The following is an 18,937-nucleotide window of genomic DNA, read 5'->3' on the forward strand; positions in this document are numbered from 1 at the left end:
AAAGTCAAAAGGAACTTATCAACTAGCCACAAAGTTCCTCTTTGGCAAATAAGTCAAAACCGGGACTAACAAACTAGCCCAAAAGTTCCAACGGAACTTATCAACCAGTCACAAAGTTCCATTTGGAGAATTGATGCAAAGAACCACATAAGGAGGGGGTATTCTTCCCTCTCTTGAGGGTACTATGAATACTAAATTTGCATGATAATGCAACTTATTCCGTTTTATGTGAGCTATGAAATACAACTTAAATTTTGCATATTTGTCCCCAAAGAAACCCCTTTCAGTGCGTTGGGTATTCTTGTAAATTAATGATTTGCTCTTATATATACTGATACTCATTCTTCCCCCTCTTTCTACAAAAAGGACGAAATATGGTGTATTCGTAACGATGTAACTAGTTGTTCTGTTCCGCCAGAACTAATCAACTAGCTACATTGTTCCGGGACTTTTCAACTAGCTACTTTTTTCCGGAACTTTTCGACTGCACTCCGAATAAAACAACTAGTTGGAAAGTTCCATCAGAACGAAATAACTAGTTGAAAAGTTCCGCCGGAACAAAGTAACTGACGAAACATAGTGGCTGTTACATAAGTAACTACATGTATTCATAAGTTCACTTTTATAAATTGCTAGTTGTTACCATAGTTACCTCTAAATCTTTCAATGCTTTACTGGCCAATGGATGAACATTATCTAAACCAATCCCAGAATCCCCATTTGTAATCGGTGAACTGTGACCGTTCATCTGACTACATCCTCCATCTGTCACAATGAAATGTATCATGTTCAGAGCTTGTCTCATCTGTTTGAAGACACAGTCCCTGTTTCTTTTAGCTGTTCCACAGTCTGGGTGTCTTAAACATGTCTGAAAAATAATATTCAAGTAATTATAAAAACTTGTAATTTAGAGAAATCTTGGGATTGAGAATTGATCTGACATTATATATCAGTCAAAATATGCTTAATTTTTGCTTTTTCACGCTTTGTTGACTAAAATATATCTAAGATCTTAAAAAAGATCAAGTTTAACATTTTCGTGTTATTTCCCTACCCACAAATTTATGTATATAAATCGTTTGCAGAAATAAGTTAGTTAAGATAATATTTGATTGTTAGAAGACACAATTTCACAGGAAATTCATAGTTATTTAAGCTTGCTTTCAATATTACAGTACTGTTCATTTTAAATTTAATAGTGGTATTGATGTTTTGTGTTATGCAACATGCCACATGCAGGATCTGCTTACTCTTTCAGAGCACCTGAGATCAACCCTGGTTTTTGAGGGGTTCCTGTTGCTCAGTCTTTAGTTTTCTATGTTGTGTTTTGTATACTGTTATTTGTCTTTGGATCTATTTCATTTTTTTGCCATGGTATTGTCAGTTTATTTTTGACTGATGCATTCGAATGTCCCTTTGGTTTCTATCTCCTATCTTTTAAATGTGTTCGTTTTACTGTAGTGTTCTCTCCAAGTGCATTTTTGACTGACCACAGAACAAATAAGTTTATAAGTATCATTTATTGATGCAGGATGGATCGGAGTGATTCATTTGTTTATTCTTTAAAATGCTTTTATTAAAGCCATTTTTTAATATTTAATACTTTATTACTTCTTAGAAAAAAAATGTTTTTGTACAGTACACCACCTATATATTAACAAATGGTAATCATCAAGATTTATATGAAAAAAACTTGACCATTGGTTTTAGTGCAACTGTTTAAACACAAATGGACCCAGTTTTTAAATTTTTTTCTGAAGCAAATATTTTTACCTTGCATGATGGTAGCAACATTGAAGTTGATCTCTCTAATATGGCTCTGGCTGCACCCATTTGTGCTCTGTGTTTCTCACTTTTTAGATCCTATAAGAAATTTAAACAATTAAAAATTTAATTTTTTGAAACAAGGTTGTAATGTAAGAAGGTACAAGATTTACTTTGGTTTTTTTTACATTGTAGTTTCTCACTTTTATATCCTATAAGAGTTTAAAACATTGCAAAATTCAATTCCAAAACAAATTTGCAATGTAAAACAGAGTTGTTTTACTTTTGTTTTGTTTTTTTAGAGTATACCAAAATCATCGTAATTCAAAAAGACAAATGTTTCAAATATTGTTTGTACAGCATTGATTATGACAAATAATATTCAACGCTGTAGAACAACATTTCCATCCAAGTGTGATATCATAAATGAAAACACAGTCATGTTTAAACTTGTTCTAGGTCATAGGATATAAGCACACAAACTGAGGGTTGATGAAAATAAAGCTTTCATTTATCCTAAAGGCATTTTAGCAAATATGAGCCAGCAATTTCCATGTTTTCTATATGGGCTGGGCTCTTACATCCTATGGCCCCAGCAAGTCCTATAACAGACTGATAGACATTAGAACAATCTCTTGACTAGGTGTTATGTAGTTTGTCAACTTAAATACTGAAATTTTTCATTCAATGCCTTTTCTGTATTGATTGTGTGTTTTTGGCTGCAACTTCAAAGGCCTTATTACCTTGATGATTATACTTACATTTTGCCTGTCCCCTGTAAGATGGGCAAGTTCTACCATATCATTCCCAAACTTGCTGAAGTAATTCACAAAGTCTGTAAATGAGGTCACTTTATCAAGGTCATTCAAGGCATTCAAAACCTGAAATAAAACATGAAATAATGATGAAAAAATAATTGCATGATTTTTCTTCTTCTTCTATTCAGAACTGTAAATTCAGAATTTTTTGGTAAATTTTTATTATTATGAAAACTGTTGACAAGATATAAAGTTTCATAAATTTTAACAGCATTTAAAATGCACTAATTCCCAACGAAATCCTAATATAAACTAAATCAATCTCGCAATTCTGATCATTGTCTGACATTCGCTAAATTAAATGCATGCAAAATTTCTGAACTTACAGTTTTTGAGATATTATAAGTTGACAATTCTTCAGACATGTCAGAAGGAGATGCAACAGTCAAGGAATTGCTTGCAAGATTATATTTCAAATCACCTGTTCATCTTCTGTTTCGTCAAGAATTATTGCAAAAAGGAGTTATCTACCTTTATTTTAAATTCAACAAGAGTGCACACGCTAAAATGTCTCGCCTCCTTTACTAATCATTGATATTATGTTGAGAGTCCTAAATATTAAGCTTTATTACAACTGTCACATAAACTTAACATTAACCAAGTAAACTAAACATTGACCAATGAATCATGAAAATGAGGTCAAGGTCAGATGAACCATGCTAGGCAGGCATGTACAGCTAACAATTCTTCCATACAACAAATATAGTTGACCTATTGCTTATAGTTTAAGAAAAACAGACCAAAACACAAAAACTTAACACTGAGCAATGAACCTTGAAAATGAGGTCAAGGTCAAATAAAATCTGCATGACTGACATATAGATCATAAAATATTTCCATACACCATTGTGAAATATAGTTGAACTATTGCATATAGTATTAGAAAAAAAGATCAAAACACACAAACTTAACTTTGACCACCGAACCATGAAAATGAGGTCAAGGTCAGATGACACCTGCCAGCTAGACATGTACACCTTACAGTCCTTCCATACACTGAATATACTAGACCTATTGCTTATAGTATCTGAGATGTGGACTTGACCACCAAAACTTAACCTTGTTCACTGATCCATGAAATGAGGTCGAGGTCAAGTGAAAACTGTCTGACGGGCATGAGGACCTTGCAAGGTACGCACATACCAAATATACTTATCCTATTACTTATAATAAGAGAGAATTTAACATTACAAAAAATCTTAACTTTTTTTTCAAGTAGTCACTGAACCATGAAAATGAGGTCAAGGACATTGGACATGTGACTGACAGAAACTTCGTAACATGAGGCATCCATATACAAAGTATAAAGCATCTAGATCTTCTACCTTCTGAAATATAAAGCTTTTAAGAAGTAAGCTAACGCCGCCGCTGCCGCCACCGCCGGATCACTATCCCTATGTCGAGCTTTCTGCGACAAAAGTCGCAGGCTCGACAAAAACCATTACAAAAGAAGTACAATCAAGTCTCTGAATAAAAGAGGATATATTGTTCTGCTCTTCCATTTTTTAGGTAAGCTGATCTAAAAATGGCTTTACCTTGTCCTTGGATACTAAAAGCTGTTTAACAATAACTTTATCCGCCAACAGTAGGACCCTTGTAATGGCTGACAGTAACTGTCAAGCTGACCTAACCATGGCTTTACCTTGTCCTTAGATACTAAAAGCTGTTTAACAATAACTTTATCCGCCAGCAGCAGGACCCTTGTAATGGCTGACAGTAACTGTCAAGCTGACCTAACCATGGCTTTACCTTGTCCTTAGATACTAAAAGCTGTTTAACAATAACTTTATCCGCCAGCAGCAGGACCCTTGTAATGGCTGACAGTGACTGTCAAGCTGACCTAACCATGGCTTTACCTTGTCCTTAGATACTAAAAGCTGTTTAACAATAACTTTATCGGCCAGCAGCAGGACCCTTGTAATGGCTGACAGTGACTGTCAAGCTGACCTAACCATGGCTTTACCTTGTCCTTAGATACTAAAAGCTGTTTAACAATAACTTTATCCGCCAGCAGCAGGACCCTTGTAATGGCTGACAGTAACTGTCGAGCTGACCTAACCATGGCTGTTTTCTCTGTAACTGTTTTATTTCCTTTTGATGGCACAATCATAGTTAGTCTTTGTATTGTAGATCCTGAAAAAAAACCAAGTGATTTTAAATAATAAACTGTTAACACAGAGATATGTCTTGCCTTTTTGTTATTTTGATAGTAAAATGCAAATTAAAATTGAGATACTTTTACATGAAAATTATGCAAAATATTCAAATTTAATGAACTATGACTGAAGGTACAGGGCCAAATGTAATAGTAATAATTATCTCCCTGGATGGAAATGAGATGTGTCAATGCCTATATCATGTATATACAATTGCAAACCAAATATCATTTTATAAGTGATTCCACTTAAACTGACTTAAAGACATACTTTTAAATGTGAAATATGCAAAAGTTTCAAAGTTAATTTACAATAGACCATGACTGAGGGGGCAGGGCCAAATAGTCCCTGAGGAAGTTAGATGTTCCAATGTTTATACAACTGCATACTAAATATCATTGACTAACCATTAGCGGTTCCTTTAAATTGACCTTATCAAAAGTTTAACATTTAAACCTTGAAATTGTTTTAAAGTCCATAGACCATGATAGGGCCAAATAATCTACGTGGATATGGGATGTGCCAATGCTTATACAACTGCATACCAAACATCATTGACTTATCATAAATGGTTCCCCTTAAACTGAACTAATCACAAACTTTTAGCATGTAAACTATGCAAAAGTTTAAAAGTCAATAGACCATGACTGGGGAGGCATGGCCAAATAATTTCCTTGAAAATGAAATGTGCAAATGCTTATACAGTTAATTGCATACGGAATATCATTGATTTATCATAAGTGGTTCTAATTTTAACTGAACTAATCACAAACTTAAACAAATTGTTGATGCCACTGACCACGCCACTTCGTAAATGGCATACCTAAGTCTCACATTTTTACTCGGTCAAGGTGAGACAAAAACTACCTTAACATTACCAATATGACTACCTAGACTACAATATCATGATCATTATACTCGCTTATTAATCAAGAATCAAAGTTAACCTTAATTTAAAGGTTTAAGGAAATTAACTAGTATTGCCATTTCAGATGCAAAACAAGAATGTGTCCATAGTACACGGATGCCCCACTCGCACTATCATTTTCTATGTTCAGTGGACCGTGAAATTGGGGTCAAAACTCTAATTTGGCATTAAAATTAGAAAGATTATATCAGACATAGGGAACATGTGTACTAAGTTTCAAGTTGATTGGACATCAACTTCATCAAAAACTACCTTGACCAAAAACTTTAACCTGAAGAGGGATATAAGGACGAACGGACGGACGGACGAACGAAAGGACGGACGAACGAAAGGACGCACAGTGACAGACCAAAAAACATAATGCCCATAAATGGCGCATAAAAATGGCTTTTATCATTTTAATGACTTTCAAATTACAATATTAACCAAATATCAACAAACAGGTCACCTGAAGAAAAGACAAATATTCTCTGTGAGGTTAATGGAAATAGAATTCAAACCATTTCAAATGTGTTTACCCGCCATTCTGGCTTCCTCACAAGCCTCACACATATCCTCAGATATTTCCATGTTTTCTGCCGCAATTGTCTGTCCAACGGAGACAAACTTTTCTACAGCCAGTGCTACACCTTGTCCTACTCTGATCAATGACCGACTTGTCTTCTCTGTAAAGCGAGCTTTCTCTTTATGGTTTACAAGGGTTGTAATCTGAAAGTAGATATTTTGTATGAACATAATTGTAATATGTATGAATGAAATATGTCAAATTGATTCCAGCTGATTTTGCACTGTATTCTTTTAGGCACCCTAGCCTCATCTCTTTCATTATAAGTGATATATTTTCAACATTTAAAGTATGCAATTAACAGTTCAAATTAAATGGTTAATGGTTTTCATGGTTTTTATGGCTTAAAATTTTTTTTAAAAGAATTGAAGGACAAGAAATTAGCATATTTTTGTTTTTCATAAATTATTTTGTTATAAATTAGGCCTTTAGTTCTCTCAATATTTTTCATGCCAGGGCCTTTTAAAGCCGACTATACATTATAGGGTTTTCTCATTGTTGATGGCTGTACGATTGCCTATAATTACTTACATCCTCTTCATTTGAACTTTAGTGGATAGTGGTCTCATTGGCAATCATACCACATCTCCTTATTTTTATATATAAATTGTTTAACGATAATAAACAAGCTCAGTCACAGACTATAGAATACAATGATTAATCAATTGTTAACTTCATGTCCAGTGGCAAATATCTTAATTTATGGTAAAGCATGATAAATGCAGCATATCTATATGTAATTAAATTACATTTGATGACATCTTAGTGTTAGTTACTAATAAAACTTGTAAACAAACTTCAGATGAAAATTTGCAGTTTCTAAAAACACCGCAAATGGCCTCCTTTGTGCAAAAAGGAGCACAATGTAGCACAAAGGAGTTTAATAAGAGCACAAAGGACCTTAAAGTCCCTTTTTTGCAGTGTTTTCAGAGACCCAAAAATTTCTATTCCTGCTGTTGCTAATACCCTACTGGTAACCATTTTATGACTTTTCCATCTCATCATGCTCATTTTGGAGTTTAGTAAATAAGAGTATTTATTCTTAACTACTACTTATTAATACAAATATGACAAAACTTTGGAATCTAAAAAAAACAATTAACCATGTAAATAATTCACGTTTAAAATGAAAATTTTCTTTTTTATATTTTAGAATTGGTTGTAGTATGTATTCTATAGATCTAAGCAATGTTATTTAATATTAATATTCTAAAATAAATGCACTTAAAAACTTTCTCTTTTGTTGTACATTTGTACCAAAACATCAATAGTTGACCTTTTATCTTTTCAAGGAAGCAACTGTTTTATTTAACAGATATAAAATCTTGGCAAAGTAGTATATCACATGTATATAAGATCAATAAACATTTCTATCTATATCATTACATGCTCAATTTTATATCTTTATTTATCAATGTTTATATTCTTTATTCATATAATATACTGAGTAAAAAATGTTTAGCAACAAATATTTTTTCTATTTTTTATTAAAATTAAACTACACTTCTAATCATCATGATCATAATAATAAATAAATGATTGTAAAAAAAGAAACCATTAACAACAATTTTTAAAAGTATAATCAATGTTGAAAATGTATTTCTGCAACATTGCAAATTTTTAATTTAAAAGTTTTAATCAAATATATGTTGCAATAATTGCAGTAAAAAAAAAATAACAACGAATATTTTTCATTTAAAATTAAAAATAAACTATACTTCCAATCATAACAATAAATAAATTATTTTCAACCTATAGTTTTTAAAGTTAAAATATATGTTGCTAATTTTCTTTATCTCATTATACAAAGATTAATGATGATATGCTTCAAAGAATCTTCAAAGCTTAACTTTCCTTTATTCAAAGATCAAAAAGATTCATTTATCTGTACACCCTAAAGTCTCTTTGAACAGAATGCTTTGTGACATATGACATGACCTGAATCATACAAGATGCACTTAGAGGGCTCTTGTAAAAGGTATCCATATACAATTGTGTCGGAACTTCTTTGTCACTTTTAATTACCATTGGTATGACATGTTTTATACAAACATGAAATTCTTGTTATTACAATAGCAGTGCACTTACATGCAACTATCTGCTCAAGGTAATACAAGAGTGTACATGTATGCATCTTAGACTTATTGTTCAAATACATGTATAGTTATGACCCTAAGGTCAGGGAGGGATAAACACAAATTCACATTTCAAAATATTTGGACAGTTTAATTAATCCAGTTGACAGTTTTGAATTTTTTTTATAGATTAGATGATAAAATATGACATATTTATATACAATTATATTTAAAACTGTATTTCACCTTACAAATCAACTGACAATGACTGTAACCTTTTTTTTCAATCAAATTTTTTATTTGTAGCTTTTAATAATAAAGAGCTGCACCATAAGCGCATGATACCCCTGTTGCTTTTTCAAGGAATTATGTTCCATAACTCCTCAATGTCATACCAGAAATTTATAAAAAAAACTAAAGGGAGGTTATTTTAATAGATATAAACCAGTCACCAAAGTTTCATGAAAACTGCTCAAAGCACTTTTGAGTTATTTTCCGACAAACTGGAAATTCCCCCTTTTTTAATGAATAAAAACCCCATAACTCGGAAACGCAAAATCCAAAATTTATAAAAATCGAAAGGGACCTTACGACAATAGATATAAATTTAAAGCATTTTTGAGTTACTGCCAGAAAACTGGAAAATCCCCCTTTTTTAATGAATAAAATCCCATAATTCAGAAAAGTAACATCTAAAATTTATAAAAATCTAAAGGGAGCTCACGTCAATAGATATAAACAATTCATTAAAGTTTTATGAAAACTGCTTAAAGCATTTTTGAGTTATTGTCAGAAAACTGGAAAATCCCCCTTTTTTAATGAATAACACCCCATAACCGGGAAACGTATAATCCCAAATTTATAAAAATCGAAAGGGAGCTCACGTCAATAGATATAAACAATTCACTAAAGATTCATGCAAATTGGTTCAAGTGTTTTTTATTTATCGTCTAACATGTTGACGACGGAATACCATAATACGTCCCGTAAACGGGCGTATAAAAATTAGTGATGCCAGACAAATACTGTAAAATCCAATGATATATGTATCAATATGAGCAACATCGATAACTTTTTTTGTCTCTTATATTCAAAAACCTTGACCATGATTACAAAATAAAGCTACATATTTTTTTTGTTCTGGCCTCATCTCCAGTAGTTAAGACTTTGGCAATGAATAAAAAACTGTAACTGGCCATCTGCAGTGTACACTTTGAAGATAAAAAAAATACTAAAACTTATTTGTTATGGCCTTATCCAGGCCTCCAGCAGCTTTAAAGACTTTGGCAATGAAAAAATAAACCTGTACCTTATAATTTTTATATGGCCTTGTCTCAATTAGTCAGTTGACTAGAATGATCAAATAAACTTTTTTTATTCTAGTCTTGCTTCAAAAAATCATGACTTGCCTCCAGATGTCAAGAATTTGGCCATGAATATCAATTTATAAAATTACTTTCAACATATTATTTCTTTGGCATATTATGGCTTTTTGTCTCCATTACTGCCACCAGTAGCCACACTGACCATGTTTACAAATTTACTTTTTATTCAAACATAATATTTCTTTGGAAAGGCCTTGTCTCCATTACTGCAACCAGTAATCCCACTTTGACAATGTTTTAATAAAATAACTTTCTATTCAAACCTACTATCTCTTTAGTATGGCCTTGTCTCAATTACAGCCAGTGGTCACACTTTGACAATGTTTATAATAATATTACTTTCTATGGAATGGTCTAAATGTCTCCATAGTCAAACTTTGACCATGTTTATAAAATGACTTTCTATTCAAACTTATTATTACTTTGGTCATGTTGGTATGGCCTTGTCTCCATTTCTGCCTCAAGTAAGTAATCGTTTATAAAGTTACTTTCTATTCAAACCTATTATTATTTTGGCAGGGCCTTGTCTCCATTTCTGCCTCCAGTAGTCACACTTTGACAATGTTTATAAAATTACTTTCTATTTAAACTTCAGATTATATACTATTATTATAGGAGTTCAAAAGTTAAACATCATGATAACAGACATCCTGTTACATACACTGTCTAAAATTACATAGGGTAATGGGTCTAATAAAACATTTAAATGGCTAAATTGAAAGAAATGACATCTTTTCACAAACAGGCAATAATAAAGTAATTTTACATTTCTTTTTAAATTTGTTTAAAGTAATTTATCGTAGCTAATGATTTGAAGTATTTTTCTTTCCTTCATCAACTAATAATTAAAGTGTCCTGTGAGTGAGGGATGAGCAAGGTTCTGTTAAGGTTCATTTGTACCTGGGGTGTCTAAATGTTTGACAATAGATTTTTCTTTAACTTCTAAAAAAGACTTCTTAGTCAATATACTTTCAAATTTCCATATAAAAACCGGGGGTCACAGACTTTGTCTTTTCGTCAAAATAAATTGAAATTAAGGAATTCAAAGTTATTTTATATGGGTTATATAGGGTGAACTAAGTTTTTCCTTATTGAGGAAACATTAAACGATTAAACGAATAATTGCTTAAAATTCGATGACAGAATTTCTTTTTATAAACACATACGAAATATTGATTCAAATAATTATGGGGTTACAGGGGTAACTGCAGGCTTTGTTTTTTAAATCCAAAGACACAAATTATGCTATTAAATTCAATATAATTACCTGCTCTTGATTTTCTTCTGAAAATTTTAAAAACACTTAAATTTTACCATATATAATTGCTTAATTTTTTTATAGTTTAATCTTAAGATTTCAACATGTTCAAGTTTTAGATGTCCTGTTGTATATTGAATGTTCTTTAAACCAAAAAAGTATTTTTGCAACATGCCCAGAAGTGATGCTCTGAAAAAGACACCTCATCTACCTTAAATTAGGAATTAGTCCCAGATTGCTACGATGTCTGACTGCCTTTTCCCCACTAGTAGAAATATCAGCATAATCATTTTATAATCTGGATGAAAATAAAGATTTTGTTCAATTAATTGTTTGATTTTTGTTGTTTAACCCCATTTTCCAGTTTTCTCCCTTTCGCATTTTAACATCAAATAATCACTAAATGTGATGCTATATTGATTGAATGTGATACTATAAGAAACAATTTTCTTACATATTGTGTTATGGATGTGATGTTTTTTTCAAATTTCTAATAAACAGGAATGTATTTCAAAATATCTTTGTTTACTAGGATGCTATTTGAAATTTGTGAGAATGCTGCCTCTTTCAGCATGCTTGGCTACATCATGGCAACCCATTTCTATTGGTGAAGCAAGAGCAACAGGAAATCACTTAAAATTATATCAATTACCATAAGGTAAAAATAAATTATTTAATTGCCCAAAAAGGCACAAGCCAGGGCCGACTGTGCAAGACCCTCATGGGTAGTTAAAGTCGGTAAAAACCGCCATCATCAATAGGTAATTACCAAGACCCTAAAGTAGCAGATCCTAGTCAATAAGGGTCAGAGTCGTGCTTGCCTGGCACTGGCAGGGTTTAAACTCACAACCTTAATGTCAGCAACTTGACAGACTATTATGATCACTGTAAATGAACAACTTAACCACTTATAATTTTTACAGTAAATACAGATACATGTACAATGGGGCAAGGAGGGGGCAGAAACAGAGTTTTCATTCCCCCAATTGTTAGGGATTGTCTTAAAATCTGATTATATATCATATATATATATAAAATACTGTACAGTTATGGTTACCACCCACATCTGCCTTTTTGAAATTCATTTAATCAAATCATCCCTTAGGTCAGACATTTCTCTAAGTCATTCTTTAATGTCTAATGCTCTCTTTCTTTTATTTTTTCCTGAGGAAGGTGTTAATTTTACAGTGAAAACAGACATCTGCCATTTCGAAATAGATACAGCAGTATATGACAATTAGATAGAAAGAGAAGAGACTGAAATATTGTGTTAGAAAATTCGTTTTTATTGGCCTAATTATCATATAACATGCTCAAATAGCCATATTGAAACTGACATCTTTTCATAATTACTGATGCTTATCAGAGGACATTTATCTCCAATTATTACAGACTGTTTGATGTTTGTTTCAAGTTCTAATGTAGCAGTCATTATTTCTTCACTTTAAGTTCTAAATAATTATTTTTATTAAAAGGTTTGATCATTTGGACAAAAATATCTAATATAGAATTTAAAGACTGAATAAGAAAGAAATTGTTATTATACAGCTTTTTAAATGTTTGATAAGTGAATGTTGGCTTTTTCAACATGGTTAAAATAAGTGAATAGCTACATTGTATATAGTATAAAAACAAAGTACAAATTTTGTTTTCCAAAAGTTGTAAGCAAGTTCATTTCTGATTGAATTTCCTCAAATTTCTAATTAAAATGGCAAAGTTTTGTTAAAAATATTTCAAATTCTTTGATTGTTGGTTTCACTAGTACAATGAAAAGTAATCAAATGTATATTGCATATACTGGACAACACACTGACTTCAATATATTACAATTTTGTATAATATCAAAACTATATTACATGTGTCTATATCTTTTCTTTACTATGTTCAACTGGTTAAAAACTTAATACTATATATAAATATATTTTAAAACAGACTCATGAAAAGTGTGAAAGCCATTTGAATAACAATGGAACAGAAAGGGAAAGATGTATTAATTCATGGCACAAAATGATTATGCATACATAAAACAAGAATGTGTCCATAGTACAGGGATGCCCCACTCCCACTATCATTTTCTATGTTCAGTGGACCGTGAAATTGGGGTCAAAACTCTAATTTGGCATTAAAATTAGAAAGATCATATCATAGGGAACATGTGTACTAAGTTTCAAGTTGATTGGACTTTAACTTCATCAAAAACTACCTCGCCAAAAACTTTAACCTGAAGGGAGACAGACGGACAAACGGACGGATGGAAAAAGGGACAGATGGACAAACGAATGGACGAATGAACTGACGCACAGACCAAAAAACACAATGCCCCTCTACTATCGTAGGTGGGGCATAAAAAAAGCAAAGGAAGACATGGAAGCGCACTCCCATTGCTGAATGTTCAACCTGGTTGTAGTGTTCTGGTTAGTTTCAGTAAATTGAAATATTTAGACTTTTATCTACTTGAGGCCAAAAATAAAATTTAAATTGTTTGATGTTACCTACCTACCCAAAATATGTTTATGACACAAATCGATTCAAATTTTTTTTAAAGATTTTTTACTCCTCTTACATCATTTTCTTGTCTAAAACATGTAACTTATGTTGTTGGCAAAACAAAATATATACCTACCTACCCAACCCTACAAGGCATGGGTAGGCAACATCAAACAAAGAATTTTTTAAGAGTGGCCTCACATGGATAATAAAATATCTATCACAGTTGATTACATGTACTTTTTCAAGCCTAACTATTAATTTGACATTAACACTTCACTTCTAACACTATGTAAACAATCATTAAAAGGAAAAAGTAAAGATATAAGTCTGTGTGTTAGGATGATTGCTATTAAAGATAAATTTCATATATATTGTAGTTAAAAGGGAATACATCAAATAGGCAGTTTAGCCTTGTCAATAAACTCAAAGCTTATCTTACAAAATGTTTGCTTATTCAAAATTGAAGTTTCTTTTAAAAACATATATAAAATTGCATGCCAAAAAATGGAGAAAAAAGTTTTAAAAATATACATTACATTCAACGTATTAACCCAAAATGTAAAAATTCTACAGGATATAGAATTTCAAACTGAAAATTCACCAAAAATTCTTAATATGAAGTATTATAATTTATTTAGTGTACATGGTGTAGGGACGAACAACATGAACATAGTGATTGTAAATACACAGAAGTACAAATTGTATACGTCAGTGTATTCCCATGCACTGAATATATATGCATGAAATACTTGTCACTGGATGTTACACAAAAAACAATCAATCTTTTCTGGTGGGGTTATTGTTGCTCAATTTTTCGTTTCTTGTAATTTCATTATTTTATTTCAGTACTATGGTGCTCAGACTCGCTGTCTTTTTTAAACAAATTGTTTTTTGGCAATGATTGCCACTCTTGGCCATATTTGTGTACCTGTTACAGTAATAGTCTTTACATTTCATACATGTATAAGTATAATTTAATGGTCAATGAAAATCTCATTTGTCTGTTATCTTAGAAAATACTGCCTATTTACAAGCCTCCAATGAATAACTTTTGAAGGCTTTGCACAGTTATCTAACATCTGTTGGTAGCAGATTTCTTTGTTCAGGTCTTGAGATAAAAGGTTGAACTCTGATTAGAAATTGTAATCAAACCATAGTAAAATGATTGATTGATTGATTGGTGTTTAACAAAATTTTCAGCACTATTTGCTATTTCGTGGCAGTCAGTTTTTATTGGAGGAGGAAGCCAGAGTCCCCAAAGAGAACCACAATCTTCGTTAGAAAAACTATCAATCTAAGTAAAAAAAGATTGCAGTCAAGCAAACCTGCCATGTGCAGGGGTTCTAACTTAAATTCAGTGTTGACAGGCTACAGACACAGTAGAAGGACTTCTTAGACCACTTAGCCACCTACATTTGTATGCCCATCATAAAAATAAAAGTTTGAAACCCTATTGTTCAGATTATTATGCATACATGTACAATTGCAAATGTGAAATTTAATTTCAATGTGCTAAAATTGACAACCATAATTACTACATGTACTATGTCATGTATGTTTTAAATATGTATCCATGAGCATGATGAGGGCATTAACTTGATTGAGTGTATACATATAACTTATAACATGATATTATGGTTAATGCAAAAGAGTAGCTTCAACAACTTAGGAGGGGGGCTTGCAGCAAAAAGTAAAATAACAAAAATACCGAACTCCAAAGAACTAGAGGCTCTCAAGAGCCTGTGTCGCTCACCTGTATTTACTGATGCTTTGGAAATCATGTAAAATCATAATTAATAGTATTAGATATTAGATATTATAATGATATCTAAGATATTAACAAAAAACTGCAAAATTTTTGTAAAATTACTAACTCAGGGGCAGCAACCCAACAACGGGTTGTTGAATCCGTCTGAAAATTTCAGGGCAGATAAATCTAAATCTGATGAACATTTTTGCCACCTGTCGGATTTGCTCTAAATGCTTTAGTTTCAGAGATATAAACCAAAAACTGCATTTTACCCCTATGTTCTATTTTTAAGCAAGTTGGCCATGATGGTTGGAAGGCGGGGTCATCGGACAAACTTTTATAACTAGATACCCTAATAATGATTATGGCCAAGTATGGTTAAATTTGTCTCAGTAGTTTCAGAGAAGAAGATTTTTGTAAAAGATTACAAAAATTTACAAAAAATTGTTAAAAATTGACTATTAAGGGCAATAACTCCTAAGGGGGTCGACTGAAAATTTTGGTAATGACAACTTATTTGTAGGTCTTACTTTGCTGAACATTATTGCTGTTTACAGTTTATCTCTATCTATAATAATATTCAAGATAATAACCAATAAAATGCTCCGCTGGGGCGCAGCTTGATACGACCGCAGAGGTCGAACCCTGAACAGTTGGGGCAAGTATGGACACAACATTCAAGCTTGATACAGCACTGAATTTGGATTGTAATTAAATATTTGACACAGCATAGGTTTCTGACACAGAATGAAAGTGGTCTAAGAACTTAAAAATTTTCAATTTACCTATTCATACATGTGATGGACTGTGAAACTCAGATCAGGAGATTGGGAAATTTTGGTCAGGAGATTAGGACTCAGATCAGGAGGTTTTTAATCGACATTAATTTTGTTGTAAATGTAACCGTGTGCTGTAAAAATGGTCTTTTAAAGTGTGTTTTCTTCAACTTTCCAACCAATTTATTATGTTTATAGTACCCTTGTACTTATAAAGTTTCTCCATCTTTATATTCTACATGTTCAATTTAACATTGTTTTTTTCCAGTATGTTCTTTAAATTTTTTACTTCATATTCTATAAAACAATCATTGCAACCAGAACATTTGTTTAGCTGTCTGCAAATAGTTTTTATTTTTTATTTTTTTCTCTTGCAAATAGTTTTTATTTGCAAACTCAGAAATTCATTCTATCTGTAAAGTTAGGGTCATAGTTATTATATAAATTTCAATTTAAGCCTTAAAAGGAAGTATAGAATCCTCAAATAATTTTCAAATTATTATTTTTTTATTTGTCCTAAGACATTTAAAATCATTTAATAACCATCCTTTTATGATTATTTGTTCAATTTATATTTTATTTATATTCTTTTAAAAATTTTCATTATTAAAAGGAAAGTAACTTAAAACAGGATAAATCAAGGGAAGTAACCCAATAAATACACAGTTTTTGTTACACAACGGCAGTTAGCCTGAGGTAAAAATCGTTGCTTACCAGTATGTTTGACACCCAAGCTGACAAGTGAAGCCATATAATTATGCATGTTAATTGATTTACAGGTAAAATATAACTTCAGGTAATGTCAGTTACACCAGATGCCTGAGATGTTATGTTGGGCAGAAATTTTTCATTCATGAAAAATTTCATACACGGGATTTTTTCAACGGGAGGTCGGGAGGAGACCCCTGAAAACGGGATTATTGTACTCCCATCGGGAGGTTCACATGTATGCCTATTCAAACCATATCATTATTATTTGCTTTTATATATAAATCAGAAATAACCAATTTAAAATGGAAAATGTTAAAGAAAAAAAAGGAAAAAAAAAATCCCCCCCCCCAATTTTTTGAACCCCCTTATGATTCATCGCCCCCAAACTCAATCCCAGCTTTCCCTTAGTGGTATGGTACCTTGCAGTACAATTTCAGAGAGATTCATACACTTGAACACAAGTTGTTGTCTGGAAACTAGAAAAATGCTTGTTTTTTAGCCCCTTTTTGGCCCCAAATTCCTAAACGTTTAAGGCAATTACCCCCAAACTCAATTCCAGCTTTCCCTTTGTGATATGGAACCTTGCAGTACAATTTAATAAAGATCCATACACTTACAAGTTATTGTCCTGAAACTAGAAAAATGCATGTTTTTTTTGCCCTTTTATGGCCCCTAATAACTAAAATTTTGAGGGAAAACCCCCAAAATCAATCCCAGCCTTCCCTTTGTGATATGGAACCTTGTAGTACAATTTCATAAAGATCCATACACTTACAAACAAGTTATTGTCATGAAACTAGAAAAATGCTTGTTTTTTGCCCCTTTTTGGCCCCTAATTCCTAATATTTAGAGGAAATTACCCCAAAAATCAATCCCAGTATTCCCTTTGTGATATGGAACCTTGTAGTACAATTTCATAAAGATCCATACACTTACAAACAAGTTATTGTCATGAAACTAGAAAAAGCTTGTTTTTTGCCCCTTTTTGGCCCCTAATTCCTAAAATTTGGAGACAATTACCCCCAAAATCAATCCCAGCATTCCCTTTGTGATATGGAACCTTGTGGTACAATGTCAGAGAGATCCATACACTTACACACAAGTTATGTCTGGAAGTTACAAAAATGCTTATTTTTGGCCCCTTTTGGCCCCTAATTCCTTAACTGTTAGTACCATAACCCCCAAAATCAATCCCCACCTTCCTTTTGTGGTATTGAACCTTATGGTAAAATTTCAATGAGATCCATTCACTTAAACTAAAGTTAGAGTGCGAAAACTAATGTGTATTCGGACGACGACGCCGGACGACGACGACGACGACGCCGACGACGACGACGACGCCAACGTCATACCAATATACGACCACAAAAATTTTTTTTGCGGTCGTATAAAAACTGCAAAATTTCCTTAAAATTACCAATTCAGGGGCAGCAACCCAACAACAGGTTGTTAGATTTGTCTGAAAATTTCAGGGTAGATAGATCTTGACCTCACAATCAGTTTTACCCTATGTCAGATTTACTCTAAATGCTTTGGTTTCAGAGATATAAGCCAAAATCTACATTTTACCCCTATGTTCTATTTTTAGCCATGGCAGCCATCTTGGTTGGTTGGCGGGGTCATCGGACACATTTTTTAGACAAGATACCCTAATGATGATTGTGGCCAAGTTTGGTTAAATTTGGCCCAGTGGTTTCAGAGGAGAAGATTTTTGTAAAAAGCTAACGACGACGGACGACGACTACAGGACGATGGACGCCAATTGATGAGAAAAGCTCACTTGGCCCTTTGGGCCAGGTGAGCTAAAAATCAAAACCGAAAGTCCTTTAACAAATGGCAAAATCAAAAACTCGAACACAAACGAATGGAAAAAGACGGCAATTTAACCTTATTTCATAGTAAAATATTTATGCAGTATGTACAACAAATTGCAACATTATAATACATATTGTTATTATGAGTATATCATGTTCATGTAGGCATCCTGTAACTGCATACTGTGAATACCTTTGTTAAGATTGCAAAGGAGCCCTGCAGCATTATCTGTCCTTGAATATTGATCAGAGAAATAAATCTAAAGTTTTTGCATCTGCTTTGCAACAGAGAAACAAATATCATTTCATGTAAACCATGGTAAACTATTCTTGTAACAAAATGGTCCTTGATAATGGTGAACAGCTGTTATTTTGTATATATATATTATAATGTAATTGTGATCAAAAGACAAATGAAAGAGATTCTGTATTTACCTGCACTTAACT

The 18,937-nt window shown here is 32.3% G+C and overlaps 1 protein-coding gene across 4 annotated transcripts in view; it reads right to left on the bottom strand.

The window, feature by feature from the left end:
* LOC127717822 (alpha-catulin-like) overlaps positions 1-18,937 on the bottom strand; it is a 70,691-nt gene that overhangs the window by 49,439 nt on the left and 2,315 nt on the right. For all 4 annotated transcript variants that reach the window (XM_052223668.1, XM_052223667.1, XM_052223666.1 and 1 more), the window contains exons 2-6: positions 6,185-6,374; positions 4,546-4,715; positions 2,526-2,645; positions 1,774-1,863; positions 653-868 (exon numbers count right to left, since the gene is read on the bottom strand). In XM_052223668.1, coding sequence (XP_052079628.1) covers positions 653-868; positions 1,774-1,863; positions 2,526-2,645; positions 4,546-4,715; positions 6,185-6,374 — 786 coding nt within the window. The remainder of the gene's footprint in view (positions 1-652; positions 869-1,773; positions 1,864-2,525; positions 2,646-4,545; positions 4,716-6,184; positions 6,375-18,937) is intronic.

Source organism: Mytilus californianus, unplaced genomic scaffold, assembly GCF_021869535.1.
Source record: "Mytilus californianus isolate M0D057914Y unplaced genomic scaffold, xbMytCali1.0.p SCAF_10, whole genome shotgun sequence".
Classification (NCBI taxonomy): Eukaryota; Metazoa; Mollusca; class Bivalvia; order Mytilida; family Mytilidae; genus Mytilus; species Mytilus californianus.